At 40.9% G+C, this 18,513-nt stretch overlaps 1 protein-coding gene across 5 annotated transcripts in view; it reads left to right on the top strand.

Annotated features, from left to right (window-relative positions):
- Positions 1 to 18,513, top strand: part of LOC140132652 (uncharacterized) — a 255,989-nt gene that overhangs the window by 174,738 nt on the left and 62,738 nt on the right. For all 5 annotated transcript variants that reach the window (XM_072151669.1, XM_072151667.1, XM_072151668.1 and 2 more), the window contains one exon: positions 2,932 to 3,041. In XM_072151669.1, coding sequence (XP_072007770.1) covers positions 2,932 to 3,041 — 110 coding nt within the window. The remainder of the gene's footprint in view (positions 1 to 2,931; positions 3,042 to 18,513) is intronic.

Below are 18,513 nucleotides of genomic sequence, written 5' to 3'. Positions count from 1 at the left end.
TTTACTTGGCTATAAACTAATGAAACCTCATAATAGGATGTATGTGTGTACAAAAGCAATTTAGGGTCCAGCCATTCGCTTTGCATGTGGTAATTGTATGTCAACGAGAAAGTCAACTATGGAGTTAGAGTATTCATCACCAAGTCCCTTCAGATAGCCAGATTCTAATTTTGCTTTTCAACATACTCACTAAATGAGATAATACGTGAGCGCGGAAATTTTAAAGGGGAGATTGATATCTTCATTGAAAAGCCTTTGCCTGGAAGGGACAACCCTGGTTACAACATGGGTTTTATCAATAAATTATGATCCAATAATCCCGTTCCTCAATCCTTTGAAGATCCATCAACGGCTTGTCAAACCCTCCGAATGACTAATCATTTTAAGTATGAATTCCTTATTCCCTCCACCGGCAGGTTCTCCACACTGTCCATGGAAACGAATGGATTATTGGGTTGTCCCCTTTCATCTGATAGGACAGGAGCAGGATAATAAAGGATATCGCCTTCCTACTCCAAACTCATTTCCTACACACAGGGTTGTAAAACTTGAATTTTTACCCTACAACTATGTGATAGATCCTCTTTTTGCTCAGACACTACCTAAAAATCCCCCATACAAATGTATCTGCAGGGGACGGAGACCATCATTTTTCCTAGACGACAATTTCTTTGATGTACCTTGTGAATATGTATGATGTCATCAGTCATGCAGGGGGTGACACAGACAAGTAAGGCCAGGAGAACACGCTCACTTTCTCTGTGTAATATTGTAGATGTGTAGTATAGTAATCCACGGTATAAGTGGGAATAAGCCACATCTCCAAATAGACAAATATAGAATACATGACCTTCTAATGGGACGTGTTCTTAATTACTCATCAACATACAGTATAAAGCATCATCATACATATCATACATATAGAAGTAGACTGCCCCTTGTTAGGGTAATATATTGTTATTATGGCTAAGGAAGACATGAAGCTTCATAAATAACTTTATCCAAATTACTTAGAATACAGTGGGTATGGAAAGTATTCAGACCCCCTTAAATTTTTCACTCTGTTTCATTGCAGCAAATTGGTAGGATCAAAAAAGTTCTTGTTTTGCTCATTAATGCTCATCTTGACAGAAAAAAATTGAAATGTAGATATTTTTGCTAATTTATTAAACAATAAAACTGAAATATCACATGGGCATAAGAATTCAGTTCCTTTGCTCAGTGTTGAGTAGAAGCAGCTTTGGAGCTAGTGCAGCCAGGATTGTTCTCGGGAATAAATGCAAAAAGTTCCTCACACCTGGATTTTGGGATCCTCTGCCTCTTACTTGCAGATCATCTCCAGTTCCCTCATGTTGGATGGTGAATGTTGATGGAAACCATTTTCATGTCTCTCCAGAGATGCTCCATTCATTTTAAGGACGATGGAGGCCATTGTGCTCCTTGTGAAACCTTGCTGCATAAATTCTTTTGTAACATTGGCCAGACCTGTGCCTTGACACAATTCTACATCTGAGCTCCTTGGGCAGTACCTTAGACCTCATGATTCTCATGTGCTCTGACATGCACTGTGAGGTGTGAGGTCTTATATAGACAGGTGTGTGCATTTCTAATCAAGTCCAATCAGTTTAATCAAACACAACTGGACTCCAATGAAAAAGGAGAACCACCTCAAGGAGGATCAGAAGGAAATGGGCAGCATGTGGGTGTCACAGTAAAGGATCTAAATACTTATGACCACGTGATATTTCAGTTTTTCTTGTTGAACACCTTCTAGCTCCATGCCGTACATGTATGGCGCAGAGGTGCTGGGAGTGGATGAAGAGGGCTCATCGGCTACCCTCTTTGTATACGGGTTAATATTTTCACATAATATTTAGCTTCAAACTCCAATAGCCCTGTGATATATCAGTAAAGAAAGAGCAGAAATGTAAGTGTAAACATTATACAGATTTTTTCCCATAATACTATATATCAATCTGCCCACCTCCTCTTGCTCTATAACATGCTGCCTGCAGATAGGACACAATGTACAATATTCATAGTTGCTCAGCTCCTAGTGCTCAGTAACATATTGTCTGCAGATAACACTATCTAGTCATACTTTGCACCAACTATTAGTTGGTTTAGTTTACTCCATAGAACTGCGCCAAAATGGTATTGTATTTGCATATTGCCAACAGAAAGTACCGCTCTATAACATGCTGCCTGCAGATAGGACACTATGTACAACCTGCTCAGCCCCTCCTGCTCTATAACATGCTGCCAGCAGATGTGCTATATAGACACTATATACAATCTACTCAGCTGCCAGGTCTGGTGACAGGTTCTTTTTGGGTTGTTTCCCTCATCACGGATACATAGCTGTGAATTGCATCCACAACACACATGAACAGTATAGAGCACGTGAGCACATACTGATCAAAAGTAATACATGTTGTATAGATTCACTTGTAATCATCTCTCCTATAACTTATCAAAGGACATGCACATTGTTTTAAAGATGACCCTTAATCATTCTCCGCTGATTTTGCAATCGTTTTGAAGACGCTGTGCACCTTCATCGCAAATGGCTTCTTCATGGGAATCATGATACACACATTAACCTAGAGCCGGGGCTTAAACATTACAAGTCATAGCGGCTCGTTTCATATTTTCCTTTTAATAATATCAGCCTGATTTGAATTAAACAACCTCTGGAGGTAGAGTAATGCATATTATAGTAAACTGGTAAATGTAAAGCGTGGGAAAGGTTCAGACATTCCATCTCGCATATTGAATCAATTAATAGCATGTACAAGGAAACCATGATTATTTGAAGGAGTGGAGAAAAATGACTTGATTCTTTACAAGTATTACAGGCTATTATTAGTATTCCAGATAGCCCTTGTTCTAGGGAGTCCATCATAGTCTTTGATGTGTCTACATCCACAGCTGGAAATCCTGCGCCAGGCTCTAGAAGCAACACAAACTGACAACAGTCGCCTCCATAAGGAAAGTGAATTTGTGGCTGCAAATGTTAATCAGTGGATCAAAGAGCAAAAGTGAGTAAATTTGATAAATGCCGCACATTTTTTTCTGCATTGTTTAAACCATCTTTTTTTCTTTTCTTCTGAGATGTGCAGGTATAATGTTACATTACTGTCTTCTTTTTATGACTCCAGGGTCTGGCTCATTTCAGTGAACTATTTATTGTTTGTTTCTTTAGTTATTATTTTTTTTTCTTTTAACCTAGTAGTTCATTTTGCAAAAATTTCAAATCTGGGAAGGAATGTTTATTTAAAAATGTTATAACAGGTCACATATTATGTTGTTTGGAAGCAAAGTGCATTATTGGGTTGCAGTTTAGTTCCTTGTGATTAAGGCCTACATTGTGTTGTTTTGCATGCGTAGTCTTGTATCTCTCTATGATTCCTTTTGGCTATATAATAGTGTCTGTTGAAAATATCTTACTTTTTGTGTTAGAAGGGCTGCCTTACAAAGGCTACATTCACACTGCCGTATGGGGGGCGTATATATACGGCCGACGTTTATACAGCCGATATACGTCCCCCATAGATGGCAATGGGCGCACGGCGCCCAACGGGAGCGTTACGGTGCCGCACACGTGCGACACCATACCACTCCATACCCCGGAAAAAGATAGGACATGGCCTATGTTTCTCCGTAGTACGGCGCCATGCGCCATATGTTCCTATGGAGAGGGGCGGGAGTGAGCTGCGCTCACCTCCTCCTCCACTCCATGCGCACTGTCGTTGCCCGCCGTGCTACGGTACGGAAGGCAACGGCAGTGTGAATGCAGCCTAAGGCTCCATGCACACGAACGTATGGGGGATGCATATACGGCTCCAGATTTACGGCCGCATATATGTCCCCCATAGTTGTCTATGGTGCCCGGGCAGAAGGCCTTTATCATGCATCGGCGCATGGAATGCCAGAATATGATAATTCTCCCCCTATTTTTTTTGGACTATACACACACCGTACTATAAGATGCACTACAGATAATAATAAAAAGAAATGAAAATATACCGTATATACTCGAGTATAAGCCGAGACCCCTAATTTTACCACCAAAAACTGGGAAAAACTACTGACTCGAGTATAAGCCGAGGGTGGGAAATGCATTGGTCAACCCCCCCCAGTAGTATACAGCTTATACACGAGTATATACGGTACTTGTCCACACATTTCTGCAACATACATACACGCATAGCACTTCTGCATACACATACACACACACCTCTGCTACCTACACTTACACACTCTGCTATATTCACACACATACAAATCTCTTTGACTTGGTGTGGGGTTAGTTCAGAACAGTTGAAAGTTAAAGTGGAACTGTAATGTTTTTTCTATAGCTGAAAATTATTTTTTTTCCAAATACCTTTATTACCTTATTGCAGATGTTTGCATTCTAATCCTCTCCTTTCTGCCTGCCTTTGCTTCAGAGGCAATATGAGAATGCAGAATGGTCTCCAGGGTAAGCACAAGGTGAAAGGGTGCGGCTCTGCTCAGTGCTCAGTCCCACCTCTGTTCAATGATTACTGGGAGCCAGTAGCTGAGGTGCATGTCTGCTCTGTCCTGTCTAATATCTGCCCTCATGTTAGCACATACAGTGTACCCCTCCCGCAGCTGCTTAGTTTAATAAAGAATACAGTATGCAGAGTATCTTCCACAAGCCTTCTCTACACCACCTCCTTCTCTCTAGGCTAGGACAAGGCTACAGTTGGGTCAGTGAGGAGAAGGATGAAGACTATATCCTTCTATGTGCACTCTGTCTTCTCCGTCCTCCTGGATGTCAGCAGCTGTTTTCTTGTCATTCTCTGTATGCCCCCACACCCGTTGTCATGGGATGAGGGGAGAGTTATAACATCTGCTGAACATCCTGGCTGACACATCAATTTTTTATGAATTTTATTGATGTTTTACAACAGGTAACAACAATGGAGATTATTACTTATATTCCTCAAGCACCTTCCTCTTCGGCTAGGTGAATTTTATCCTCAAGTTTGTGCAGTGATTGGTAGGAAACATAATAGGTAAGGTTGCACTGGCTTTTAAGTTTCACAGCTCAGCGCATTCGCCTCTAGGGCCAGGGTGATGGCAGTGACTAGTAAGAGATAGGAAAGAAACAGAATGAGTATGCTGGCACCTGTGCCACCGCTCACAAGCTGTTGCAGTGAGCAGTACATGCTTAGATGTATCACAGGTCAGCGGATGACTGAATAGGGTACACATTATTCTTCCGCAACGTAGACTTTTAATGCAGGGAAAATGCTCGTCTGCATTAAAATTCCTCTTGCGCCATTGAAAGCTTCTAAAAAATATTGGTTGCATTGGTAAAAAAAAATGTCCCATAAGGTTTGGCATATTATTTATTTAACTACCAAGACTTTAGTTTGTAGGTTTTTTTTTTACAGCTGTTCTTTGTTTGAAATATTCAAACTTTTCGATATAAAAATGATTGAATAGTCCTGAAACCGTTTTTTTTTTTTTCTTTTATTGTCTACATTTCCATGATCATTATGCAATAAGAAGCTGTTAGGGAATAGCGAGGCCGACAGCTAAATCCCACATTTATCAATTAGGAGGCTCTGGTGAAGAGCAGTATGTGTCTTCCATAAAATTTACTTTTAATGTATACCCCGACCCCTTCTCTTAAAAAAAAAATAGCAACTTGCATTTGATCCTAAATACTATATCCTAAATATAGTTAATGTGTACTGTACCTTAAAAGGGGTTTTCCGAGCCAAAACTCTTATCCTAAGGATAGGTCAGTATCAGATCGGTGACGGTCTATCGCTCAGCGCCCCCGCAGAGGAGTGTTTATCTGTAGTTTTTAGGCCTTTACACACCCAAAGGGGTAGAACTCTGAGTTTCATTTCAGAAACTAATGTTCTTCTTGAAGTGTTAAGGATGAAGAGGGGAAGCCGAGGCGGACAAAGGACAGTCAACACTTATGTTTCCTGACTCCCTCATGGCCTGAAAGGCAGCAGTACCACAGTACGAGACAAGTATATGCCTGTGGCCCATCCATTACATGATCTGTATTTGCATTGTAATGTTCTACCACTGGGTACGGTGTCATTAGAGAGACAGACAGATTTATTGTTTGTTGATCTGTCTGACTCCTTCAGGATCTCCACAGACAGCAGTAGCTCAGTACACTGTCTGGATTTATGCTTATCGTTGGGTCAGTGAGGTAGGTGTAAAAGTGGGGCCCTGGGTCCGGACTCCATTAGTTAAGTACTGTTAGTATACTACTGGCTATGCATTAACTCTACACTATGTATAGTGCATACTCTTATTTTCACTAATCAATAGCGCTTTTCATATAGGTCAACAAGTATTTCTCATCCATATGTCCAGCAGTTTCCTTGTTATCTTACTTAGTTTAGCCTGAGGCCCCATTGACGCGACCGTGTTTTAAAACTGGGGAATGTTTGAGCCTGTATAGACTGGGTGGAGATGGGAGGGGTAAACGCTGCTCACTATCTCTAGAATCTGGGCTTGGCATTAGGCCCGAATCTGTAGATTGTTTACACAAAAGGAAAAGAATAGTAACCACTGATAGGAGAAGCTTCTATTTCACTGCTTAGTCTGGGGGAAAGGTGAGACTATCTGATGCCTCTCTCTGTGTAACTAGCAGCAGACACTTGGGTCTGTGTAGCTGTAGAAAAAGTATTTTTATGTTTCCCAGAATCCTAGTGGAGCATCAATGGCTATAAGTCTCCACACTCCGCAAGGCGGCTTTAACTAGCAAAGTTTTTGTCAGCAGAACGGTTGCTTCCTTCCTAGTCAAAAACCTCTCACTCAGCTAAACAGTGCAGTCTACAGTTAGGAATTTGTTCCTTTTTGGAATAGATATACTGGTTGGCTTTTGTCACACAATATGTCATTAGACTTCCTGAAAGTCCTGCTTGATGTAATGGGGGCTGTCTTACAAGGTAGCTAAGAGGCATGCTTTCCTTATCCTATCCTGGAAAATGTATTTGCATATTTTCAAGCTCTGTGAGCACAGAAGAACCCGACACGAAATTAATGTGGGAGACAGTTTCCCAATCAGACTCACTGTCCCATTAAGTAAACTTGCACAATTTTCTCTGTGTGTTTGTCTCTCTCTGTACCTCAAGATACAACTTTACTCCACTGAAACACCCTCATCCACAACTTTCTCTGGGAACTGCCTTCATAGTATGGAAGCTTTTAACCTTTACTGCTTTCACTGTTGATAACCTTTTACTGTGTTCAACTATTTCACTGTTGGTTTCTATTTCTCTTTACATGCTCCTCCGTGTGAAGGAAGCTATCAGTCACTATAAAGATCCTTTATCTACAGATTAAGGAGAGATCGGTGGGTGTACTTGAAATTTAATTAGATCGCTTGCTAAGTTCCTTCATAAGAGAATATAACATGGGAAGTGTAGACATGATTGTGATATACTCAGTTTGGGGGCAAATACAAGAAGAGGTTAAATGCAGAGTCTGTGGCAGATTTTGATTCTATAAAAGGTTAGGCCTTATACTATATATGCATCATTCTGTTTTTCTGAATGAAGGGGATCATATATAACCCAGGTTAAAAAAATCATTATGAAACAGGATGTAAACTTTAGGCGTAAGATGATTATTTTTATGATGTCCTGAAACTATAGAATTCAAAGAGGTTGTGGTCTCAAAAAAGAAAAGGTTTTAGAAAAGATTAGGTAATCTAGTCACACTGGCAGAATTGTAGACAGTCTGTGCTGCCATAGGTTGATATTCCGTCTAAGTGATTTTAATGCAGATTAGCTAGTTTGGGATTTATGACATTTTATGCCACAGCGCATGACATTACAGTTGTAAAAGAGCTCACCAGGGTGTACAATAAATGTAATGTTTCGTTCTAAATCACTGAAACACTTATTGCTTGATTTTATTTTCTTAAGCCCTTTGATTATTTTATGTATTATTTAGCAAAGTATCAAATGTTCGCCCAAAACTCCAAAAGTGAAAAACCTTTAAATACCACACATGTCACATATCCCATGTATAGGAATCCAAGTTTAGTCTGTGTTTTTATTATATTATGTGTTTGGCATCGGGACTTTCTTTTCCATTTTAAAGACAGACTGCCAGACAGCTCTCGAAAACTTTCAGGCATCGTATGAAATATTTATACATATCTCAATATTGCATTTTGTCAGCAGTTTTTGAAATGCCTCCTTAATTGGGAGGCTTTCCCCCCACTGGGAAACCAGAGACTGCAAGGCTGCGAGATGGCTCCCTGAAGAGGTGGGAGACGTTTCAAAGTTAAATCTGAAGTGCCATTAATTCAGCCTGGGTAACGTTGTGAACATGTTTTAAGCTGGGCTTTGCATTTGAATTCTAGCAGGAGCCAGCGGAGTGCGTGGGCCTATTTATAAAATTAGGGGGCTGCACCTGGTAAAAGTCCCGTTTTGAAACTCGGCCACGTTATAATCAAAAACTGCTCTTTTCCACCCCCTCCAGCTCTGATTATCACCATACAGAGGGACGGCATTCTCTTTCACTACAAGGACATGTCCTAAATGATTCCAGAGCCTTGTGACTACGGGGGCAATCACATGTATAAAGAGCCGAACGCAATTAATTAACCGTCGAAATGTTTGCTGCCCTCGTTTACCGCACAGATTCTAATTCTTTGCCGGCCTCAGAATGCGGTCACGCTCCGTGCTTGCCTTATATCATAGAAGTTTACACAAATGTTTCTGCTTTATTTCTCAGAGATATAATAAAGACTTTGCATAGGATTTATTGGTCATGAGGGCTTATTGTTAGGAAAGCAGCTGGCCCGTATTGAGGATTACAGTGACAAGGGGTTATCCTAATGGCATCATGTATGATATACAAGCTAAACGGGAAAGGCGCATCCAATTACGTCATATTACACAAAAAATGATCGTTGTGCAATAAAGTGATATCTTTTTCCAGTACTTTATTTACATTTTTAAGGATCGCCTTTAACAGGAACCTATGGCACATTTTACTTTATTACGGTGCAGCATCGTTGTTCAGCAGCGAAGTCCGCAGCTATTCTGCAAGCATCCGAAATTAGCTAAATTTGTCTGGTTTCTGATGCAGCTTAAATAAATAATTAGCTGGGGAGTATAAAACCATAGCAAAGATTCTTCTCCACTGCATATTTGTAATACACTTGGTGTATGGGGTTTTGCTACTGTATTAGGCTTTAAAACAAACAAATGTGCTCTGTACCATGTGGCAGACGGTTTTAATGAAACAAACTCAGTGCTAGGGGTGAGATTCCACGCATCATTATTGTACATGATGCAAGGACCCACCACAATTATATCTGGATAGCAGCACCAAACTGTTTCAGTGCTGCACTGTTGCTCAGCGATGAAGTTGAATCATATCTGCATCATATGTCACTAGGATGCATGAAGTCCCTTCCCTGGAACAATGTTGCCACAGTCCTGGGCAAGTTCCTGGAAGATTAGAAAAAAAAAATTGTGATTGATGGCATTTTTTTTTAACTATCCAACACCAGGCACCCTAGTTATTTCAGCTCTTTAATGAGTTCACAGAACTTTGATGATGTGGGAGTTTTATCACTCCTTAACCTTCATGCACACAAGCAAATTCTGTGCCTGGGCTGGAACCCTGGTGTAGCATAAAGCTGCCTGGAGAAGGTGAGGGTTGAGCACTTCTCACACTCCCTTCTCCATAGGACATGTGTGCTCAGTGTATCTTACCATGCACAATGCACTTCTATGGCAGCCATATGCTATCTGGCGTTTGTACGACTAACATACGGCCACCATATCTGTTCATGTGCATAGGGCCTTAATTGGCAAAGTGCTGTACATTGTACTTCAGCTTTGCTTGTGATTAAAAATCCCATAGAGCTCTATTATCTAACTGAGACCGTTCTTTTAGTTAAATATTGTTTATCTCAGATCAACATAAATCATATTTATAAACTTGCCTTGCATACAGCCAAATCTCGAGGGTGTCATGGGGGCGTGGCCTCCACCAGCTGACATCATCTCAGGTGCTTTAGCCTCTTAACATTAAAACTGTACCTCATGCATATATCTGATCACATGAAATCACAGCATGCCTGCATGGAGAGTAGAAGTCCATGGAGAATTCGGTGACTTCATGTGATCAGATATATGCATGGGGTCCTTAGCTATACCCTTAATGCAAGCATGTGCATTTACATCTAGCTGTTATGTCAACAGATGCTTGTTAGATATGCTCATTCCTGCATCCAGACTATGCTCCTAAATATTTCTGATCCGACCTTATTCTGCTGTTTCATCAGCAGCACTAATCAGTATCTAATCTGTAGGTTGTCATCATTAAAAAGTACTGTAGTCATGTCTTATTTATCCAATTTTCCTTTTTTTTCTCTTCCTTTGGAATGTAATATTTTCCTATATTACAATACACGCTTTTATTAGTAAGTATTTGCCGGCATTTCATCGGTTACTACTGATTTTAGAACAGATTACTTTCTTGCCTCTAGTAAAGTTTTGATAAGAAATTAGCGTGCTAAATTTAACGTAACATTAAATCATTCTTTTTTTTCCATGGGCTTTGAAAGGTACTTGGCAAAGGCAGGTCATCTGACTAGGTTTCCCTTACCCCATGAGATGGAATTGTTAATTTACTTGTAATATGGAAACCAAATGTGCAAACCTTTTCAGACCTGTCTGAGCTAACAGACGTTTCTTATATATAGAGAAAAACTCACCACTTAAATGTTCCTGAGATGAACTATTTCTCTGTAAAGTTTGTATATAATGTTTGTGTTTGTAAATGGATGTGTACATAGAAAAGCTAAATGGAGGCAGCACTCCAATATAGTGAATTAAAAGGAATCAACCATGTATAAGCTGCAGATATTGTAAGTTAGTGACCCTGGAGATCTGTGTAACCACATAGTAGTGAGGTGGTAAAGAATATATTGATATTCCATGATTATAGTAGGATCTAGTGCACTGGTGTGTGAGATTTTACAATACAACCTATTCTCTGCAATAAGTCACTGCTGTAAAAGCTTCTGTTTGGATACTACAGCAGTTCTTCTGGAGTGGAGGCTATGCCGCTGTATTTTGAAGACATCTCACACACCAGTGCTCCAAGTCCAGCTGAACTATAAATGGATTTTTCACAGTTTTGCTCTTAAAGGCAGTCCCCAGGTTACGTGCAAGATTCTGTAGGTTTGTACTTAAAATGAATCAACCACTTAAAAAAAACCATCTAAGCATAATCTTCTGTACTCCTCTCCATCTTGATCCCGGGACTTATCTTCATGGGAGAAGGAGGTAGCAAGGGGTTGTGCATAATTAGCAGCCCGGTGCGCCGGACATCTTGTCCACGCACTCCGGGCTGCAAATTATAAGTCTCTTTACTAGGTGATCCCAGAGTGTCAAGACTAGCGACAGACAGCGCCAGGATCAAGATGTAGAGGAGCGCAGGTGAGTATCCTTAGATGTTTTTTGTTTTTTAAAGTGATTGATTTTCTTTAAGTTAAATTTGTATGTTAGTCGGAATCAATATATTTTGTAAGTGTAACTCCAGGCAAAATATTTTTTTTGTCCCTATGAAAATGGGGTTTTTCTAATAATTTTGGGCTGTCTTGGGTTAGCAATAAAGCTTCATTTTGAAGGGCCTTACATAACCCTTTTTTTGACCATTGCAGCCTGGGGTCAAAGTTCAGTAAATTACCAGCATCCAGAGATCTTTACCAGAGGTCACAGTTGGCAGAGAAGTTAGTTTGTAACTAGGGGTTGTAACTGCCTCTACTAACAACACACACAGACATAGTTACACAAGTCTCCAGGGCCATTATCTAACATTGTCTACAGCTTTGGATGGTCAAAATTGCTGGTATACTTGGTAAAAAGAGATGTCCACACTTAATTTACCATATTGAAGTGCTGTATTTTTTCTTAGGATATTCTCCAAAACACTTTGGGGCATATTTATCAGGTCCTCTGCGCCACGCTTATTGCTAGCTTTGCGATTATTTGCCCCGATGCGCCACCTTTACGCCAGTGCGGCGTGAAGGGGGGCGCGTTACTGTCCCAGCGTCTGCGCACACGCTGCTGCCTGCGACTTTTCATATATGCGGAAGCCTCTTGATGTATCGGGCTGCGATATGTACATGTATATGCAGCGGCTGGGCTATCATACGCTGGCGCTCCCGGGGACCTCGATCTATTGGGTCCATAATCGGTGTGGCGCCACATGGGATCAACTGTCACCACCACACAGTACCAGCAGGGACAAAGACCCAGCAGCCTCCCAGTACCCATACTGACGGGCTCTGGATCCTGGGTACCCACCCAGTACATGAAACACTTATTATACCACATTCCCCTCCCGTTTCTAGTTGCCCTCCTTCAATTTTCAATTGTCAATTTTTCGGTGCTGCTTGAGTGTTCAAGTACTATGTAGCCCAAGAGCATTTACCCCATGTACCCCAGTACTAAGACTTTACCACTAAGTCTCTACCACTTGAAATAGTGGCTCAAAATTTGTCTATCTATCTTTGCTTTAACGGCAGACTTCATTTTGTAGAGCTGTGGAAATGGGACTGTGCTACGTAAATCACAGCAGTCCTTTACGCTGCGGTCATCCTACCTCATCTTTCTCCGGCTTGATGCAAGTTCCGTCCAGGTATCCACTGCAATTTTGGAAAGATTTTTGCTTTTTTGCTTTACCTTGAATGGTTCAGAGTAATCTAGGTCATTATGGAGGTTCTAGTAAGTAGTAGAAAACTGTCTCAAGATTTTGGTGCAGGGGATGTCTATGGGCTGACGACATCTATACTGTAAACATAATAAAGATCACCTTTTTATTATTCAACTTTCAACTTTTTTAGTACTTTTCTTTCAATAGACCTTGCAGCACTATACACAACAATTTCTGCTACTAAGAGCATGCCATCAGGTGTGATAGCAGACCAGTGAGTTTATTTCCAATTGTTTTCACACCTCAGGTGGCACGGTCAATTGGCACTCTCCAGTCAAGTCAATGGAAGCAACGGAAATAGCCATGGCTGCTTGCTCGCCTATTTTCTACGCTTCCATTGACTTGATTGGAGAGCATATGACCAGTGCAGAGCACTGCTTCATTGAACCTGGAAATAAGATGAAGATCAGAAAAACCTAAGTTCTTAAGATAGGCGCAGAGTCCTATAGGCGAGACCTGCACCTATGAGGTATTAATAACCGAAGTTATACATAAAACTGACTCACTAACTAACTGACTAACTCTTTTCAGTATTGGCACATTCATTTGGATGTTACTTGCTAGAATATGAAAGAAAGAGTGCCAGTAGTTTAGTAGTGTAGTACATGTGATGCAGGAAAGGGGGCTGAAAGCTGCAAAAACAAAAAAAATAATAAACCCCTAAAAGTTTAAATAAACCCACTTTCCTTATATTGAAAATAAAAATAACCAAACACAATCATAGACATGCACAAAAACTTCTGATCTGAAATAACATTTAAAAAAAAAATGGTTATTCACACCGGTGAACAAAAAATAGCTCCCAAGTGTCTTAATCACCACATTTTCCCTATTTTGCAACACAAACAATCTGCACATCTCCTCCTGCTGTATAACATACTACCTGCAGATAGGACACTATGTACAACCTGTCAGCTCCTCCAGCTGTATAACATACTACCTGCAGATAGGACACTATGTACAACCTGTCAGCTCCTCCTGCTGTATAACGTACTACCTGCAGATAGGACACTATGTACAATCTGTACAGCTCCTCCTGCTCTATAACATGCTGCCTGCAGATAGGACAATTTGTACAATCTTCTCAGTTCCTCCTGCTCTATAATATTTTGCCTGCAGATAGGACACTATGTACAATCTTATCAGTTCCTCCTACTCTATAACATGCTGCCTGCAGATAGGACACTATGTACAATCTGAACAGGATCTCCTGTTCTATAACATGTTGCCTGCAGATAGGACACTGTACAATCTGCTCAGCTCCTCCTATCGATAACATACTGCCTGCAGCATAGAGAGTGTTTTTCTTGGGACAGATTGTCAAATGTACCTTATACCAAATTTATGGACACTTCATGTATAGTGATCCACAGGATACATTTGGTTCATTTCTTTTTCTTAATGCCCCAAACTATCAGTTTAGTAAAGATAGGGCTGTGTGTAGGATTGTTTTCCACAAAATAAATAGAATTGTATTGTACAACTTTTCCCCTGAATCATCACATGAGAGGATTAGGTCTTCCCAGTTTTGCTGCTCTGGATGTGTAATCTTTACATCTCGGTCGGGGCCATTTTCACAACTCGTCACTTTCCTTCATCAGACAAATGCATAAGAGCTGACTATTCCCAGTACATACGTCAGCCTTGGCCCACACTCCTAAAAAAATAGTTTCCCCTTTACATAAATGGGTTTTATAACACACAAACGTGATCCATGGTGTTCAGGGATCTAGATGCGCCGGTCTCGCTGTTGCTTTCATGAAGTACAGATTAATTAAGCCTTCGGTATCTTCTGCTCCTGATTGGCAGATGTGCAATTACATCTTCTCCCTCATCAGTTGATTTCCAGCATTACAGGTTGCCACCGTAACGGCAAAATTATATATAATTTTCTAAGTGAGAAGCAGCATCTCTTAAATTTGGAGATAATTTTGTGCGTATTAGTGCAGCGCAGACATATGGTGCTCATAACGATTGATGGGTTATATTTAACGGAACAGAATTGTTATAGTCTGTGATTAATAGAACTGATTGCCCCTGTTTCTTTACGCAAGGAAGTTTTAACGTTTTGGGAGAAAAAACTTCTGAAGCTAACAAAATCACCAATGTTTAATGTGATAGTGTATGTTTTTATCATTGCACCATGTACTTCAATATCTAAATTAAAGGTATCCTGTCATCAACTTTAACTATTTTGGCCCTGGAGATCTATGTAACCATACCTTTTGTGTGTGTTGTTAGTTGAAACAGCCAAACAGAAAGATTCCCATGACTCAATAAAAGGTAACCTGTCACCAGATAGTATAGTTCCTATCCCCAGAAAATGAAGCCTACCTGAAATCCTGCCTCAAGGAGCAGTAAATCACAAAGGCTTTTTTTTATTCATGTAAGGCAATATATCTCTTGCCTCATCTCTGCTCTTCTCCCGGCAGAGCTGATGACTCATCACCCAAAAGGAAGGGGAAAAGGGACTTGCTGCCAGAAATGAGGCGAGAGATACACTGCCCTGTATGAATAACACACTCGCTGCTCTTTCTGGCAGGGTGCCAGGTAGGCTTATAAAGTTAATATTCTGGGAGATAGGAACTATGCATTTTTTAGCTAAAAACCATGTGGGCTGAGCAAAAGCAAGAAGTGAAGCAGCAGGGAGCCAGGTGCCCTCAGAATAGCAGCAATAGGGTAATGGTGGAGTACAATCTTTAATTTAGCCCTGTTTTATCATTTACCACCAGGATCAAGGACTGTAAACCAAGCACACTGACATACTGGTTTGTGCCCCAGGTGGCAGAACCCACTCTTCTTTTATCTTAATATGCCCTAGTTTTTACAAAGAAAAGGTTTTTTAAAATTATGCAAATGAGTCTGAGGGATTCTCAGCTCCAGGCCCTGTAGGTGTTAATGGAATCTGGCACATCTCAGACTCATTTGCATAATTTTAAAGCCTACGCCAATTTACACCAGTATGCAAGTGTGCTTGGTTTACAATCCTTGATCCTGGAGGTAGATATCCTTAAAAGGGGTTTTTCGCATGAAAGAAATTTCTCGAATCTCAATCTCAATAGTGATGTTTACATAATAAAGCTAATTTTGACCCACTTACTTTACAATTTTTTTTCAGTTTTATTGCTGTATTAGCTCCTACTACTTCCTAGGCTGGTCAGTGCAAAATTTCAGGTTGTGGGCGGGACTCTCTAAGCAGACATTTTATGATCCATCTAGTTCTGTGTTCTGGCAATGTGGATAGGTTTCAGGGCACAGGTTTATATGCACTTTCATTTAGCTTCTGAACATTGTACTAGTATCTGCCACATAGAAAGAGAGATGAGACAGATCACAGATGGTTGGGCTTCTTTACTAAGGGTCGCGGTGTGCATTTTAGTCGTATTGTGCGCCTTTTTCTGGGCTAAAACGGCTTGAACAGGTATTTAATAAGTGTGTGCGCTGCGATTGTGTCACACACGAGCCTTTTTGTGGCACAGCTGCACTGGCTTCTGTGTGACACAAATTAGGGGGTGTGCTGTCGAATGGTCCGACTGATTCGGACTGGGCGCAGTATTATACTTTTAAATTGTGTTGAAGCCATATGTTTAAAATGCATTTTAAAAATATGGTGAACTCCTGTCGGACCTGAGCGGGGAAGCTGCACATTCATGATTTCAGGCCCACGATCTTGGTGAATAGCCACACGCTGCATTATAGATAGACAATGCACTTTCAATGAACTCCGGTGACCCTTTAAGTAAATGTGCCCCGATGAGATCCATGAGATGCCTATTACACACTGTCAATTTTGCTACATATCTGTTCTTCCTCCCCAGACAAATAACTTATCTGCTTGTAGCTTGCAGCTACAATCCCATGATGGCTTCCCCAACTTCAAGTCAGAAGTTACAGGGTCGTGTCTAGGGGCAACTGAAATTGTGTACACCTGGACTGATAGAGACAGTTTGGAATTATATCTGTAAAATGCAGCATTTTTCAAATTTAACCCCTTAAGGACGGAGGGTTTTCCGGCTCATTTCTCGCTCTCCAACTTCAAAAATCCCTAACTTTTTCATTTTTACGTGTACAGACCTGTGTGAGAGCTTATTTTGTGCGTAACAAATTTTACTTTCCCGTAATGTTATTTATTTTAACATGCCGTGTACTGCGAAGCTGAAAAAAAATTCCAAATGTGGAAAAATTGAAAAAAAACCGCACGTGCGTCACGTTCTTGTGGGCTCAGTTTTTAGGACTTTCACTCTTCGCTCCAAATAACACGCCTACTTTATTCTTTGGTTCGGTGCGATCGCGGTGATACCAAATTTATATAGGTTTTATTGTGTTTTAATACATTTTCAAAAATTAAACGAATGTGTACAAAAAAGAAAAAAAATTTTTTGCCATCTTCTGACGCTAATAACTTTTTCATACTTTGGCGCACGGAAATGTGTGAGGGGTCATTTTTTGCGAAATGAAGCGACGTTTTCATTGCTACCATTTTGAGGTCTGTGCGACATTTTGATCATTTTTTATTTCATTTTTTATGTTATGTAAAAAGGTGTAAAAGTCGCATTTCGGACATTTGGGCGCCATTTCCCGCCTCGGAGGTCACCGCCGGCCGTAACCGTTTTTATATTTTGATAGATCGGGCATTTTGGGACGCGGCGATACCTAATATGTCTGTGATTTTTACTGTTTGTTATGTTTTATATCCGTTCTAGGGAAAGGGGGGTGATTTGAACTTTTAATATTTTATAAATTTTTTTTATTTTATAAACTTTTTTTTTTCTTTTTTTTTTCACTATTTTTTAGACCATCTAGGGTACAATAACCCTAGATGATCAGATCGCTCCTACCATATACTGCAATACTACAGTATTGCAATATATGGCGTTTTTGCAGGTCTTACATTACAATGAGCCACTGGCTCATTGTAACGAACCTGCATAAACCATGTAGCCTCGTGTCAAGAGAAGACCCGAGGCTACCATGGTAACCGATCGCCGCCCCCCGATGACGTTCGGGGGCGTGGCGATCGAAAAAAAGATGGCGGCGCCCGCGCGCCGCCGTCTTTTAAACGCCGCCCGCGACTTTGCGGGCGGCGTTTAGAGGGTTAATAGCCGCGATCGGTGCAAGCACCGACCGCGGTTATTAGCGGTGGGGGTTTTGTGCAAAATGCAAAAACCCCCACCTCTGTATGAAGAGGACTCAGCCCGTGAGCCCTCTTCATACTTCCCTTATACCTCTGCGCCGTAGAGCTACGGCGCAGAGCGTTAAGGGGTTAAGAAACTTGTCTTCGTAGGAATACCTTTTTAAAGGGGTTTTCCCAGGATAGGGCCTAACTTGCTGATAAGTGGGGATGTAATGAGACCCCCACAGATCACAAGAACAGGGAGTCTGATAGGGTCCGAGGTACCTCTGTCGGAACCCTCGTCGCTCCCCGAGATGAGTGGAACAGATGACAGCACAAGTCCATTATGCCTTATTCATTTCTTTGGAGCTGATGGAGAATCCCTAGCACCCCTACCGATCAGCACGTTAGGCCTTAGGCTGTGGATACGGCCTAACTTATTTCCCAGGAAAACCCTTTTACAACCATTACATTGCAGAAACCGGCTAAACCGTGCAGAAACCCTTGGGCTATCCTGTTAAGGTCAGTAAGGTTCCTACAGGTTCCTAAAGGGATTCGTCTAAATACAGATCCTTGGGCTCTTAGGGGCTATGACACTTGTGTCAACAGGAATGAGGACAGATACTGTGTTTTTTTCATTTTTCTTTTAC

The sequence above is a fragment of the Engystomops pustulosus genome, chromosome 5 (assembly GCF_040894005.1).
Source record: "Engystomops pustulosus chromosome 5, aEngPut4.maternal, whole genome shotgun sequence".
NCBI classification, from domain to species: Eukaryota; Metazoa; Chordata; class Amphibia; order Anura; family Leptodactylidae; genus Engystomops; species Engystomops pustulosus.
The sequence above is the reverse complement of the archived record's forward strand: the minus strand, read 5'-3'. Positions and strand labels throughout refer to the sequence as shown.